Source organism: Carassius carassius, chromosome 3 (genome assembly GCF_963082965.1).
Source record: "Carassius carassius chromosome 3, fCarCar2.1, whole genome shotgun sequence".
Classification (NCBI taxonomy): Eukaryota; Metazoa; Chordata; class Actinopteri; order Cypriniformes; family Cyprinidae; genus Carassius; species Carassius carassius.
The window spans coordinates 13,598,399-13,613,649 of NC_081757.1; the positions used below are offsets into that span (position 1 = coordinate 13,598,399).

The following is a 15,251-nucleotide window of genomic DNA, read 5'->3' on the forward strand; positions in this document are numbered from 1 at the left end:
ATGAGAGAGAATTATCTTGATTGTTAGATACTTATTTTCATTTAGTATTATTTATTTAATATGAAATTATAAAACATAATTTTCCCCATGACTTGTTGGACAATTTTAAGACAAACTTTCCTTTCATTCATTCAAAACTGCTGAAAATTATACAATTTTAAGATGAGTGATGATTATATCTCCTCTATTGCAATACTCAACTGTTTTTTTTCCCTTAGATATTTTGAGATAATAACAAATCTGTGGTTCTTTTATGTGTGTCACACATAGCTGATTTAAAGTCATGATCTGGTGATATGATGCAGGATAAAATCAGGGCATGGTTTTCAGCGACAAAATGTATCAAGTTCCTATGCTTTCAGAAATATATGGATGAAAAAAAATTATTGCTATTAACTAAAACAGACACTTGTACAATTATGCTGGAGGTATTTATTACAAAAATGTATGCTTTTCTTTTTCATTTATAAAAGTAGTATTTACTGAACCATGCTTGGGACAGTCAGACCATAGGACAATTTAAAAATTTGGCTCAAAAAAAAAACCTTTTTCAAATAACACCACAGCTTTTATAACAACAGGTCCATGTACGACAAAGAAATATTTAATGGTTTACTGCATTTTAAATAATGGCAATATTAGTTATATTTATCTTTATCTTGTGGGACAGTGAAAATGCCATGTCACATCAACAACCCATATGTATATATGTATGTATGTATTTTGAGGTAACACATCATCTTAATTATGGACCATTTATATATAAAATGTATAAATAAATAAATAAATAAGACTATTTTATGCTGATTTATTATTATTATTATTAATCCAGTACTTGTGTGAAAAATGAAGCAAAAGTACTCAAAACACCATTCAATGCTAAATGGTGTGGGGGGGATATATAATTTATATAATATTTTTCATTTATAATATTTAGATTTTGTATCATATATATGTTTCATATCATTCTGGTAAAAAAAAAAAAAGATGGATAAGATGACTGAAAAACACCACAGGGTTAAGGTCATTAAAGTCAGTTCTAGAGCCTTTTGTGATGTGCCTCTTGACTGTCAAGGTGAGCTAATATAAAATTTATAGCTTTACTATAGTTGTAAACAAACTCGTCTCATAAACAAGCTGGCATAGAACAGATTTATTCAATTGATCTGGTGTGATTATTTAATTGTCTTAATTACATTCTGTGATGTGACGTCAAAATGCACTAGTGTTCATGCATGTGACATAACATATGACATTAAATAAGCACATTTTCCTTTTAAGTAAGACTTACTATGTACTGTTTGGATAACTTCCTTTTAATTTGTATTTAAACCAAAGGTAAATTTATAGACTGATCACCAGCATGTTAGTTCATCCAGTAATGCAATGTGGGATATCTGAGATAAGATTGGAAGATACAACAGATGAAATTAAAAATTTAAAATGTCAACTCAACATTAAAATCATGTCATTGTTTAAATACTGTTATCATCAGTTTCTGTGTTTCCATTATGCCTTTCATATCAAGCTCAGGTCAGCCGTAAATAGTCTCTCATTTTACTCCCCCCTGGTTTAGCAAAACACATATAAATGTATTCTTTGGAACAAACAATTTTGAGAATATGTCAAATTTTAATGGACAGTGTTCAATAGCTTGCAGTGTTTCTGAAAAAATTTTATCATTTAAATTACATTTTCCAGATATGCATTATGCATGTTAATCCACAACCAAATTAAAATAATATGCTCTCACACAACAAAACTCTTCTTATTTTTAATTACTATTTACAAACAGCTAATCATCCAACAGCACCGTACTTCCTTTAGAAATAAACAAAGAGGTAATATAAAGTTTTTAGTGCTACAGCTGCACTTGACATTATCACACAAATTTTTACAATGCCCTTTCAAAAACCTCTAAAAGGATTACAGAACAGATTCTGTAAAGAGCACTGCAACAGAAGATTAGGTAATTTTTCTGGATTTACATATTTCATTTAAAATGGTGCATTTATCAAAACTTGTTTTACTTACATTCAGGTAGTAAATGCAGCTGCATCTTAACTGCAGATCATTGATCAATGTTCTGAATCAATAACAGACGGACCGCTCTTTCCTTTAGTTTTCCCTATGTATAGTGCCTACTTTATTTTGAGTTAGGTGGATGTCTGTGGATTAAGCTTGCGGGATACTTTGGGGCTCTTTGTGGCCTTGCGTGGGGTCTGGGGACTAGAGGAGCTGGGTGCTGTTTTGTGTTGTAGTAGTGGACTGCTTGAGCCCTTGGGTCTGGTTGAGGTCTGAAGTGTTTCTGGGGCTTTTAGAGGTTTGAGGTTTAAGAGACCACAGAAGTAATTACACTGATGCTGAATCTGAAACTGCTCGAAAACCTTCGGATTAGCCTCACAAGGAAACCCCTGATACCTACATCAGAAAAAAAAACATTATGAATGCATCTTGAATTTAAAGCATAATATTACAGCACTTTAAATGTTCTTTATTGTTTAAACCAATAAATTAACATACAATACCATTCAGTTTGGGTTTGGCCTGTTATGAAAAAAAGTTTATGCTCACCAAGGCAAGATTACCATAAAAACTGCAATACTGTGAAATAATATTAACATTTTAAACATTTTAATTTTTAAATATATTTTCAAATCTAATTTATTCCTGTGATGGCAAAGCTGAATTATCAGCATCATTACTCCAGTCTTCAGTATCACATGATCCTTCAGAAATCGTTCTAATGAGCTGACTAGGTGTTTAAGAAACATTTCATATTATTATTACAGTTAACAACGGTTTTGTTGCTCAATATATTTATGGAAACTGTGATACATACATTTTTCAGGACAACTTTCAAAAGAACAGCATTTATGTAAATATGATTTTTTTCTTTAAAAAGAATGGCACTGAAACTTCTGAAAGCAGTGTAATTACCATGTGTAAGTATTGGATGCAGTAGAATGAATATCACCATCAAAAAGCCTGAATGAATTGTTTTACAAGTACTAACAGATACCCACCCCTTTGACCTGACTGCTATTCCGATATTTGTCAGTATTGTATCAACTCCTGCAACATGAAAGGAAAACAATAGAATCAGTCATCAATTGAACTAAAAATAGTGCAAAAATACACACAGAATAATTTGATTCGGATGTATTTGTTTTTAAGTTACCCTCAAGTCTGGAGAACAGCACATTTCCACTGGTCCACTGGTAGATCCAGTGCTGGAGACAAGAACACTTTTGTGCCACTTCTAACTTCTCATTAAATACCAGTGACCCGGAGCGATCCAGTCCACAATACCGCAAATAGACACCCTTAAGCTCTGCCTCCACTGTTGCATAAGGAATACTGCTCGCTGGCAAGTACATGAAGTATAGAGGGATTACCCTGAAAATATATACAGTCACAGTGACAACACGTGTGGGATCAGCAAGGATTCTCATCTGCTCTTTGACCTTGATATAAAACTACAATAAAATAATTTGCTTTGAACAGAGCTAAGAAGAAGAAAAAATCTCACTTACTCCAGTGCTGCACCAAAGCTCTCTATCACTCTTGTCTCTGTAGCAAAGATCTTGAAGTACTCTCTAGCCATGTTCTGAATTCTGCAGTCCTATTAAATTATGAGGGATAAACATTAAATCTTGTCTTTGAGAAATGTTATAAATATATCCAGACATTTAAGAACATCTGTCACCTGTTTTGTGATTTGAAGATTCCTTTCAGCCAAGACAGTCTCCTCTCTGCTCTCATATGCAATAGGACTTCGCACTTTCATAAAACATGAGCTGCCTGACTCAAACACAGGATCTAATCCGTAGATCACTTTCAGCCATCTGGTTTTGTGCTCACATCCCAGGCCAACCTGAGCTTCTTCTGTTGTGACACGGCCGTAGAACTTTGAACCCCAGCAGCCTGCATCAGCAAGACCTTTACTGAAGATCAGAGGAGTCATCTCAATCTCCTCCCCAACTACATATAAGAGAGAGAGAGAGAGAGAGAGAGAGAGAGAGAGAGAGAGAGAGAGAGAGAAATTGTAAAGGGCACAGAGATATACATGTAGGTACTGAGACGTAAACAAAAGACTGAAAGCACTATACAGCTGCTATTTTTTTTTACCTTCCTTGAGCTCCTGACGCAGGAACATATTGGACAGAACTGTCAACAGGTGCAACAGACAACACAAAACACTGTCACAAATAGAACAAATTCACTAGAACAAATTGACTGAGACTTATAACAAGGGGGCAATTCACTCAAAGGAACATATTAAAAAGTTAATATGGAAAAAAGGTGGTGGGGGGGGGGGGGGGTGGAGAGATTTACACTCTGTGCTAAGAAGATACTCTGTGAAATCTTTGCCATATTCATTGGTAATGGTGCATCTGTAAACACCACAGTCTCTTTTGGACATCTGTATAATAGCCAAGCACACTTGAGTCTCATCTCCTGCACTAGAAAAGACAACAAAACAAAATACCATCAGCAGGTACGTTCAGCTTATAATAATACACATAATAATATTGCATGCTTTATGAACCACCAATCATCATATAAACCAGCAGTCAGTGGTGATACTTTAAACCTGAAGAAGAAAAAAAAAACAGTAGAAACCATCACAAACACTCCACTAAAATACCATTACAAACATTACAAACCATTAAAAAATGGTTTCATGTAGTGTTTTTAACAAGCCACCAATAGAAGGCAACCATTTATCAGTAGAGACCAACAGTTTCCATTAAATGCAGTAAAATTCCCATTATAACCAGTAAAACCATTACAAATTATGAGGTGGTATCTATTGTTTTTTTAGTTTTTTTTCAGTAGGAAAGTTTTAGGAATCTTAAAAAGAAAAAAAAAACTTTATTTCAAGACTGAATGCTCTGAGGGCCTTGCGCATCTGAACAACTTAAAAGAGTTGAGTCTAAGGCTATTTGTTCGTGAACTGGACTGTGAAGGATGCGCTGAATGTATCTGATTCACTACAAAGAACTGGCTCGTAAGAGTCATTAGTTGGTGTAAATCAGACTACATCGCTGTTTGTTTTTGATTTACAGAGTCATGAATCGCAACACATACTGTTGTTGTGTGCTAAGACAACAACATATTATTTCGCGGTATAATAAAAAATATTGCGTGCTGAATACCACTTAGAGGTCAGTAAAACATAAAGGAGTGCATACCTTCTTTTTATCTCAGCAATTTCCACTTCATCCTTGTACCATTTTATTGTTGAGTCACTTACTATGTTGAAAAACTGACACCAGAGTTTCAGATGCCCAGAGGCATCAAACACCTCTGGTCGGATTTTACGGATAACCTGTGGGACTGTAGATAGTTGAAAGGGAAGGAGAGAGAAAAGAAGATAAAGGGGAAACAAAGAGTCATAATGTGAGATCCACAGATGGTACTAGCAACACCAAAGGACATAATTGTGATTCCTAGGGAACGCATAAAATGCAATAGCTGTGCTGGAAAAGCAGGTTTTGTGAAACACTTGTCTACTTTATTAATTAAAAACACTTTAACTGCTGGAATTGTGTGTTCAGTCTTTACCTTTGAATTGGTTTTCTTTCTCCTTCTCTGCTGATTTGGGCTTAACATTCTCATTTCCTGCAGGTTTGGGGAGGTCAGCCTGGACAGTCCTCCGGGTGAAACAAGGGGAGTGTGTTTCCAATGATGTCTTCGATGGTGAATTACTTACTGACTGTACTAGAGATGCAGGTTGTGTCTTCAAAGATAAATTGTCCCCCTGATATGAATCTCTTTTTGCTTCTTCAAAACATACGGTCATTCCTGTTTCACTCTTCTCTGTTTTAATCCTGGGTAATGTAGTCTTCTGATCGGTCTTGGTGGCAAGCTCACTGTGGACAGCAGTAGTGTTGAAGACCTGGTCTGTAGTCTTTGATGGAATTGTTACCTTACAGGTATTGAGCTCTGTCACTGCAAAATTTACTTCCTCGCCACATTTAAGATTTTCTTTCACATTTAAATGTGGTGCAGCATTAATCTTGTCTGTAGTACTTAGATCAAGGTCTAATGCAGCCAACTTCAATTGTTTTATGAAGTTTTCAGCTAAGTCAGCTTCATTGGTCTTTATGATTTTGTCAGCAGAGTTATGTTGCATAGTGACATCTTTCAATCTAATTAAGTCTGATGCAACAAAGTCAGTGACACAGTGACTTGATTCAGGTCCTTGAATCAGTTTTTCTTGGGTTAGTGGCTGTTGATGAGGCTTGTTGACTTTGGGGTGTTGTGAATGCGGGGAAAAATCAAGCTTTTCATCACGCAGACTTTCAGATTCCAAAACAGCTGTGGTTTTGTTTGTGGTTTCTGTGCATTCAGATATATTACCAACTTGCATGATTGTGTTGCTATTTGTCACATTAGCGGTAACTGTATTCATTTCAGTTCTGGTTTCAACAGCATCTACAGTATGTTCTGTTTCTGTACTATTTTGAGATGTGCTGTCCACATCTGTTATATATATTGTGGGAATGGTAAATTCTGTGGGTAAAACCTTTGAACGTTGGGAGAGGAATGTAGAGGGGCCAGAATGATCCTTGGCTTTTTGATGAGTTAATATGGGTAGTTCAGATATGGTTACATTAGACTGTTCCTGTATGTCCACTTTAGCAACATTGTCTGTAGATTCAAGGCAAGTGCTCTGCCACTCTTGGGCCTTATTATCTTTCATTTGAACATTAGAGATTGATGAGTCATTCATGGTCTGTGGTTGCAACACATCTGAGTTTGTCGTGTGAAATTGTACAAATTCTGTGACAATGACTTGATTTGTGAAATGGTTTGAGTTTGCAGTTGATTTTTCTTTAGAAACAGATGCAAATTTTGTTTCACCTTTTAGTTTATCAGACTCGTTGATAAGTCGGCTTTCAGATTTGCTATCCTTCTCACACATGTTAGTTAATGTGTCATCTCCTAATGAGGAACTCATAGCTGTAGTGACTTGGCCATCTTGAAGCATGTGTGAAATATGACCTGAGGAGATTTTCTCACTCGGCTGAGTGTTTTGAAGCTCACTGACAAGTGTACTGCTCTTTGTTGATGCGACAGACTGATCACCTGTTCTCAGCTTCTTTCCCTGTGATGCAAGGTGGCAGGAACTGAGTGTTTCCGTAACACTCGCAGTGACCTCGTGTATTAATGAGGGTGGCTGCTTTATATCCGTGTGTGCTTCCTTGTGAAAAGGAGGAACGTCTCCACAAATTGGTGGCTCTGTGGGTTGAGGGCAAGTATTACCTGCAGACTGAAATCATAGAATTTTCATAAGCTTTATAGGGATAGCTCGACCCAAAATCTTGTTCCAAACCCAGAACAAAAAAGAAGATATTTAGAAGAATGCTTCTATTTTTTCCATGCAATGAAATCATTGGATCCAAAACAACACTGGACCCCACTGACTGTCATTGTACAGTCAATGTTTAAAATACAGTATAAACAGTAATATTGTGAAATATTTTTACAGTTTAAAACTTAACTTTTTTTTACTGTTTTGCTTCTTTCAAGATCATTTGTGCTCCACAAAAATAGAAAGTTCTAAACATTCTACAGGTTTGGAACAAGATGAGAGTCAGCAAAAGAACAGAACAAATTTTTCATCATTTGGGTGAATTATCTCTTTAAAATATCACTCATTGATCTGTTAACAGTATATATATATATATATATATATATATAATGTTAATACAAGAGATCCAGACATTTCCTTTATGGGAAGATGATGTACTTATATGCACATTTAAAACAGATATACTGGCTCAGCTCATCTGCACTGTACTAATGCAGGAACCCTAATCACTGTAAATCTGCAGGGAGAGTCTGCCACTTAGCACTTCAGTCATTAATCTAAAATCAACAGATCATTGTGTTAGCTGAACTTCTGTAATATTATCACTTGATTAGCTCTCATTTAGCTTAGATAAGAGAAAAAGTAGAGAAAATAAGTGGATTCAACATTACGTTATTTGACAAACCCCACATTAGATAATGTGAATTCCTTAATTATATGATTACAAGTTAGAATGAGAATCCACCTGTTTTCAGTTGGCTATCTATCTTTGTTTCTTATTTAGCATCTATTGCCTTGGGGAAGCTGTTGCACTGCCCATATTTAGAGAGTATTTTAAGGCTTTATGAGATCAGAGGGGAATGTGAGATATTAAAAGGAGAGCAGCTGGTCTGTCCACAGCACTTACAGCTTGCATAGTAAAGTTATATTTTGTATCTACTTTTAAAACGTCATGTAGCAACAGGTGATTAGGGACAACAAACATATTTGATGGATTTCAGGATCTCTGTACTTCCATGTGTCCTGGAGCCACAGTCTGCGTAATGGGAATATTATCATTGTCTGTTTCCCTACTTGTGTGTCATATAAGATGGGTCTTGTCACATCATCAAAGTCATGCTTGCGGCTCTATTTATAGTTTATGATTGTGACTTGGGGGGGGGGGGGGGGGGTTACTGGTCTCACTACCACCGGGAACATTATACTCGCATGAGGTCACGGCCAGAGCATGAGGAAACACTCACCAAGCTCCTAAGAGAGCATGCAGACGCATTCCTCTCCCCTGTGTCCACATTGACGTCATCTCCACCACAGGAATGAGGAAAGATCCTCACATATGTACCTACTGGAGTTTTATTCCTGTGGTCATCTAAATCCACGAACTTGTTGTCTGTAACTCTTGGATTACAGTTCTGGATAGTATCTAGAGCCTGAGGTTGGAGGTTTGATGTCCCATTGTCAGTTGATTTAGTTAGCTTTGTGTTCTCAAACACCTTGTTCGTCTGGGTTGTCATGGAAAACTTCAGTGGAAGTCGTTTCTGGGTTGTAATGGGCTTTTGAACTCTCTTTGATTCTGAGGAACGTTCCTTCGCTTTCTCTGACTGTTTATAATTTTTTTTGGTGTCTGTTATGTCAATATTGTTACTTGATTCAGTCACTGTGACAATCTGAACACCCTGAGCTCTCTTTGATTCTTCCGATACACTTTTATTGACTTTCTCTGACTGTTTTTCATTCTTTTTTGTGTCTTTTATGTCCATTTTGCTACTTGATTCAGTCACTGAGACAATCTGAGCACTCTTTGGTTCTTCTGAGACACCTTTGTTCACTTTCTCTGACTGTTTTTCATTCATTTTTTTGACTGTTATGTCCATTTTGTTTCTAGATTCAGTTACTGAGGCATGGTGAGCTCTCTTCGATTCTTCTAAGGCACTTTTGCATACTTTTACTGGCAGTTTTTCATTTGTTTTTGTAACTGTTATGCCAATTTTGTTTCTTGATTCAGAGGCAATATGAGCACCCTGAGCTCTCTCTGGTTCACCTGAAAAACTTTTGTTTGCATTCACTGAGAATTTTTGATTCTTGTTTGTTTTTATGTCCATTTTAATTCTTGATTCAGTCATCTGAACACCCTGAGCTCCCTTTGTTTTTTCTGAGACCATTTCTTTCTCTCTCTCTGACTTTTTCTCAGTTGCTTTGTCCATTTTGATTTTAGATTCTGTTGCTGATGTAATCTGAGCACCCTGAGCTATTTTGGATTCTTCTGAGACACTTTTGCTCATGTGTGCTGAAGTTTTTTCACCTTTTCTTGTGTCTGTTTTGTCCATTTTGTTTCTAGATTCAGACACTGAGGCAGTCTGAGCACCCTGAATTCTCTTTGATTCTTTTGAGGCACTTTTGTTCACTTTCACTGATTGTTTTTCACTTATTTGTCTGTCTGTTATGTCCATTTTATTTTCATATTCAGTCACGGAAATGATCTGATCAACAGTGTTCTGTACTTCCATCTTCTCAGTGGAAGTCCCACTCTCATTCATTATCTCTTCCCTTCTTCCAGCCTGTCTGTTTTCCTTAATTCCCTCTGTTGCTTCTGTTGAGATTTTGATCTTCTTCTTGACATAATGCTCATTAGTCTGTTTGCTGGAGGCATTATGCATGGTATCATGGATATATGTTATCCCCTGGCCATCTTTGTCTCTGTTTGTGATCATTTCACAGTTTGAGATTTCATGAACAGATGCTGCTGCTGACTCTTGAACTGGAGCTGTTGGACTGAGAGCATCCACCTCCATGGCTTTCTCCTCTGAAGGGCTGCCAGCCGCTCTGTTCTCCATGGGGGACCTACGTTTCCTTTGGGCTCTTTCAGGACTGCTCAACCTGACATTCTCAAGAGCAGCTGGGACATTCTCTTTGCCTGCATTGCTGGGCTCCTCCTGCTCTCGACGCCGGTTCTCATTTCGCAGTTTAAGCTTTGCAAAGTAATTTTGATGAATCTTGTACTCACTCATTGTTCCCACCTCCAAGACCCCTGAACATGACACGATGCCTCGACTGTTCTGTGCTGATGCTTGGTAAATTGCAGCATCCTCCAGAGTACAGCTAAGATAGAAATACACAGAATTATTTTTTTATTAAACAATAATCAAAACAAGAAAAATGTTTCTCAGAAAACAGCATACTTGTATATCTGGAGTGTATGCGTCTTGTCATCACGTGAAATTTCATATTTAGGAAGGCCGCAGTATCTGTCCAGCTGTTCATCATCTTTGTACCACGTCACCTCAGGGACTGGGTGGCCTGCAAATGTGACGGTTAAAATTAAAGACAGGGGAACAGGAAGTTTGGACAACTTGTTCCACAATGGAATCACTTTCTCTAATGGAGTACCTGAGACCACACAGCTGAACTTGACGTTAGTGTCTTCAGACACAGCTTTGGATTTGAATGTGGTCTCAAATGATGGCTGTATCTCCTCAGTTAATTGGGCCATGACACTGCAGAGAGTGCTTCTAAAAATGGAGGTAAATATTGTAATCAATCTGAGGTTAAATTTGTATTACTAATTTGCATTATCATCAGCAGAGCACTGACATCACTGTCATCATTATTGTTAGCATTCATGCAAAGTAAGATTTACAGTGTTTATATTGGCTAGATCAGATGCAATATTAAAATAAACAGAAAATTCTAAAGATTAAAAGTGTATAATCAAACTCTTTGTTAGGTGTCGTGTAACTGTATAATTGTAGGTAATTCAGATGTCACTGCTTCATTAACATCTTAATTATAAGCATTTTCTTTCCTTATTAAGCTTACAGTAAGTTCATAAATGGGTGTTTCTTCAACTTCTATGTCCCTTATATTTCTTCAACTTCTATGTTCCCTACGCCCCTTTAATTTTTGTTATATGAAGCCATACATTTCATATTTTCGTCAGTCATCCATTTTGAAATGCCTTTTATGTTTGTATATTTTATATGAATTTAATTAAGATTAATATAACTTGTGAGCAAATATTTTATTGTGCATATGATCAAGCTGTAATTTTTAATTTACATTTTATTACATTTACATTGAATCATTTAGCAGATGCTTTTATCCAAAGTGACTTACAAATGCGGACAATGGAAGCAATAAAAAAAAAAAGATATTTATATAATTGTATATTATATATAATTGTATATATTAACATAAATTTTACAGCACCATAATTTTCACTACATTATGTCATTAAACAATGCTTCATTTAAGATATAGCGGAAATTCTAGTGAACATTTTCGAAAACTAAATTATCCTCTTTATGTATGTATTTGTGAGTCATTAAACTATTGAGAGTATGAGAACTTCATTTAAAGTCTACAGAGAAAACAGAGCCTTAAATTGATGGAACACCCATAAATTGTACCTGCTGACATTACAAACACTGTCAGGTCAAAAAAAATGTATATCATCTAACGTTTTAGGATTTGAAGTACACATCTGTTTCTGCTACAGTATAACTTTACTACAAGGCTGTATGTCAACCTGTTAGGTTAGTTAGTCCTGGTTAACAGGTGTCTTTTTACCTGGATGGCTTGAACTGAGAGAATCTATGACCAGCATAGCTAAGCAGAGATGAAGCAAGCACAAGAATACATCAGCCATGCACACAAGTTTGCTTTAGTGATGACCAAATTCACACAGAAACTACAGGACTTAGGTCTATTTGTACTTGAGGGAATTCTTTAATTCCCCAAAAATGTAACAAAGAAGTAAACAAGTGAAATCTCCATGGGGGAAAACGATTTTTGTTAAAAATCTAATAAGATTAAAGTTCTGTAAATTTTTCATACTTTGTTTAGAATTTATGTTGTTGTCACTAAAACTAATTTAACTTTTGTTTCACAGAAAAAAAATGACAGTCTTTAAGGGGAGCATTTTCCCCCACTCTTGCCTAACTTAAATAATATGTGTTATATAATGTAAACCACTGCTGCTGTGGTAAATTGCACACTTGTAAACACTAAATGTCATTTATTGAAGCTGGCACTGCAGAATACTTATTTATAACATTATGACCTTCGCACAAGTTTTTCAAGAGTTCAACTGACCAGTGGTGGAGCTCTGAACTATTGGCAGTTAAGTAAGAAAATTAGTTCTCTCAGCGAGGAAACAGAATCCCTGAATTAGGCAGACACAATCTTGTTTTTTTTGTTTTTTTGTTTTTTTTTGCTCAGAATTAAATATCATGTAAGCTTGAATTTGTTTACAGTCTGAGGAAGCTTATGGCTTTTAGTATGCATTATTTATGTACCGTTTATGTAGGCCTGTCTATTTAGATTGTTGTTTAAGTACCATTGGATTATTTATAACACTTACTATAAATATTTAGAAAGTAGTCATTTAACAGATGCTTTTATCCACATGTAACAGAGTCCAGGTTTAGTGTTAAGTGTTTTATACAAGGGCACAATAGTGAAGGCTCATGACTCACTCACATGGATCAAACAAGTTACTAGCCATTAACTTTTTAATACCTATATGCTTTGTCAGCATAGAAGTCAAAATGTTTAAGCAATTAATGCATTTTACATCAGGAACCAGAAACCTTTACCTGCTTTCAGATCGAACACTGCTCAGGTAGCTCCTACAGCCAGCTCTTCTATTCTGAGAGCTGATATCACTGCCACCGTAGGAAGATCTTCCATCACTTGAGAGCGAACGGTTCAGCAGCCTTCTGGAACTCATCTTCTTAGTCTATAAGTGTCCACTCAAAGTCAGCTGCTTATATCCAGCATATATTCTTAAATTCACAAGAAACCGCAAAAGAAAGTTAAGGAGACCAGCAAGACTGTTCCGTCATCACAGCCAGCATCCCAGCAGTAGATTCTCCATATGTTTTCGTCTTTACTTGGACACTCAGGGGTGCGCTCTAAGCTCAGTGTTTTCTTTCTGTGCTGTTGGACTCCTGGGGTGGTGCACCGGGGCATAAGACTCTACTGTTTCCAATCAGTCTGCAGCTTGCGTGGCCATGAAGGCTAATTATAGCAAGGCCACAAATAGGCACACAAGCACATTGCATTTTCCAAAACCGACTCACTAGCTTTTTTTCTGTCAACTAAAACATCCCTCTCTTACTGAAATCCAAGATGAAAGTCCTTCTTAAATTATTTTTTCAAAGTCAGCACAGGGCCAGGTACCGCTAACGTAAGTCCTGTAGTAACCCAACATAACCCTTAAATGGACCACCTATTCAAGTAAACCTGCTTGTCTGCCTGATGGCATTTCTCTGAGCTCCATTAATGCAGACTATAAAGTGAGGCATTTGAGGACATGGGGTTCCTTTCCAAGCACCATGAAGCTGTAGTTACAAAGACATTTCATGATGGGGTCCTACTAGTTTTCATCCAGTGTGCATTAGTGGAAGTATGATAAGCTTGTGAAGGATATGGACCTGTGGTGCCACATGCAGGTAAACAGCAGGATCCCCTGAATCCTTTTTATGACATGGGCTCAGTCTGTATATAGACACCACCGTTCACAAGTTTGGGGTCAGTGAGATTTAGAATAGATTTGAAAGAAGTCTCTTATTCTCACTGTGACTGGATTTATGTGATTAAAGTACACTAATATTATGAAACATTATTACAGTTTAAATAAAACAGTTGTCTATTTTAATTGATTTTGAAATGTAATCTATTCCTGCTAAATTTCCAGCAGCCTTTGCTCCAGTCTTCAGTGCTACACAAAATCCTTCAGAAATCAGAAATGCAGTTTTTCAGCATTCTTTGATGAATAGAAGTGAAAAACTGAATTTATTTAAATAATCTGTTTTTAATGATAGGTCAGTTCCATCATCGTTATCGAATTGAATAAAATACCTGGTGTCTTTTTGTAGCTATGTACTCGACAAATGTCAGCTTAAACCCAAAGCCTAAATAAAATAAGCATGTATATTTTTTCCATTATTAAAGCCAGGATAATAACATGTAGTATATAATTCAGTTGTTTTGTAGCTCTGACAGTTACACATAAACATTCAAGATGGCACTGTGACATTTCAAAATATGTTTGAAACAAGGCTGGATAATTTTAGTTTGACAGTGTTGTGTTCAGTCTACTTCTTTTTGACTTTTCCTCTCACCTATACTTTTTAACTTTTATTTAATTTTATTATCTGTTTAATGTTCTCTGAACCAAAAAATAAAATAAAAATAATTGTGCATTCAGTGGAGTAATATCCAATATCTAAAACGTCTGAGGTAAAACGATTCAGTTTGAGGATTTACATAGAAAATATGGTATTATCTTTGACATATTTTGACATGAATTTCTTTATATGAGCTCACCCCTCCCGTTATGTTTGCCAGAACATGAGCAATATGTGAAAATCTGTTGGGAGATTTCGAGATTTCTGGTTAAAGGAGTGTTTCTGCCGTCTAGTGGCAATGGCTTAACTCTACAACGTTTACCACAGGGATCACTGCACTAGTCTGTAGACTCAGATTGATTATTAAAATCCATTAAGATATTAATTAAGGTAATTTACCATGCACTTCCACATCAGTAGGTTGCACTTGTTTAAAGAAAGTAAGACCAAGTAGTTTCTGGTCCTATGATGTTTCAGAGGATCTAAGCAAGTTTACTGAAAATGATTGAATAATTACAAAATATTTTAATAGCAATGTTGAGAAAGGACATTTACAAACGGTTCCAGGGCAGTTTCTTAAAAACTAAAAATAGAACCAAGATCACTTACTACAGACCTTGCCATTTCTCATTGTTTTTTTTTAATGGGCTTGTCAGTAAAACTCATAAAAACTACAGAAAAGTAATTTAAATTTGGTTTGGAGAAGGTTTATTAATTTTTTTAGAAAAACATAAAAATAAACTGTTTCAATGTATTCTTGGTACAACACAGGGTAAACCATTTATGGTATGAAACAA

General features: G+C 36.0%; 1 protein-coding gene across 6 annotated transcripts; it reads right to left on the reverse strand.

The window, feature by feature from the left end:
• Nucleotides 1-1,133: 1,133 nt before the first annotated feature.
• On the reverse strand, nt 1,134-13,312 carry alpk3b (alpha-kinase 3b). 6 transcript variants are annotated; one of them, XM_059530038.1, is made up of 14 exons: nt 12,919-13,308; nt 11,891-11,929; nt 10,712-10,833; nt 10,504-10,621; nt 8,569-10,423; nt 5,572-7,282; nt 5,199-5,343; nt 4,339-4,466; nt 4,132-4,170; nt 3,710-3,984; nt 3,537-3,625; nt 3,182-3,399; nt 3,027-3,075; nt 1,134-2,421 (listed from the first exon to the last, which is right to left on the reverse strand). In XM_059530038.1, the coding sequence occupies exons 1-14, from the start codon at nt 13,050-13,052 to the stop codon at nt 2,157-2,159; spliced, it is 5,187 nt and encodes a 1,728-aa protein (XP_059386021.1). In that variant the 5' UTR covers nt 13,053-13,308; the 3' UTR covers nt 1,134-2,156. The 6 variants fall into 6 exon arrangements, with proteins under 6 accessions (XP_059386021.1, XP_059386017.1, XP_059386018.1 ...); XM_059530035.1 differs by lacking the exon at nt 1,134-2,421 and having other exon boundaries at nt 2,437-3,075; nt 12,919-13,311; XM_059530034.1 differs by lacking the exon at nt 11,891-11,929 and having other exon boundaries at nt 10,504-10,833.
• Between the last annotated feature and the right edge of the window lie 1,939 nt (nt 13,313-15,251).

Bases quoted from the DNA above. Each gene is read 5' to 3' on its own strand.
- alpk3b (XM_059530033.1), bottom strand. From the start codon at position 13,052: ATGAGTTCCAGAAGGCTGCTGAACCGTTCGCTCTCAAGTGATGGAAGA. The intron at 4,171-4,338 runs GTAAATCTCTCC...ACCTGTTGACAG, and splicing joins GTATCTTCTTAGCACAGAGT to TTCTGTCCAATATGTTCCTG. The intron at 3,076-3,181 runs GTAACTTAAAAA...TTCATGTTGCAG, and splicing joins GCTGTTCTCCAGACTTGAGG to GAGTTGATACAATACTGACA.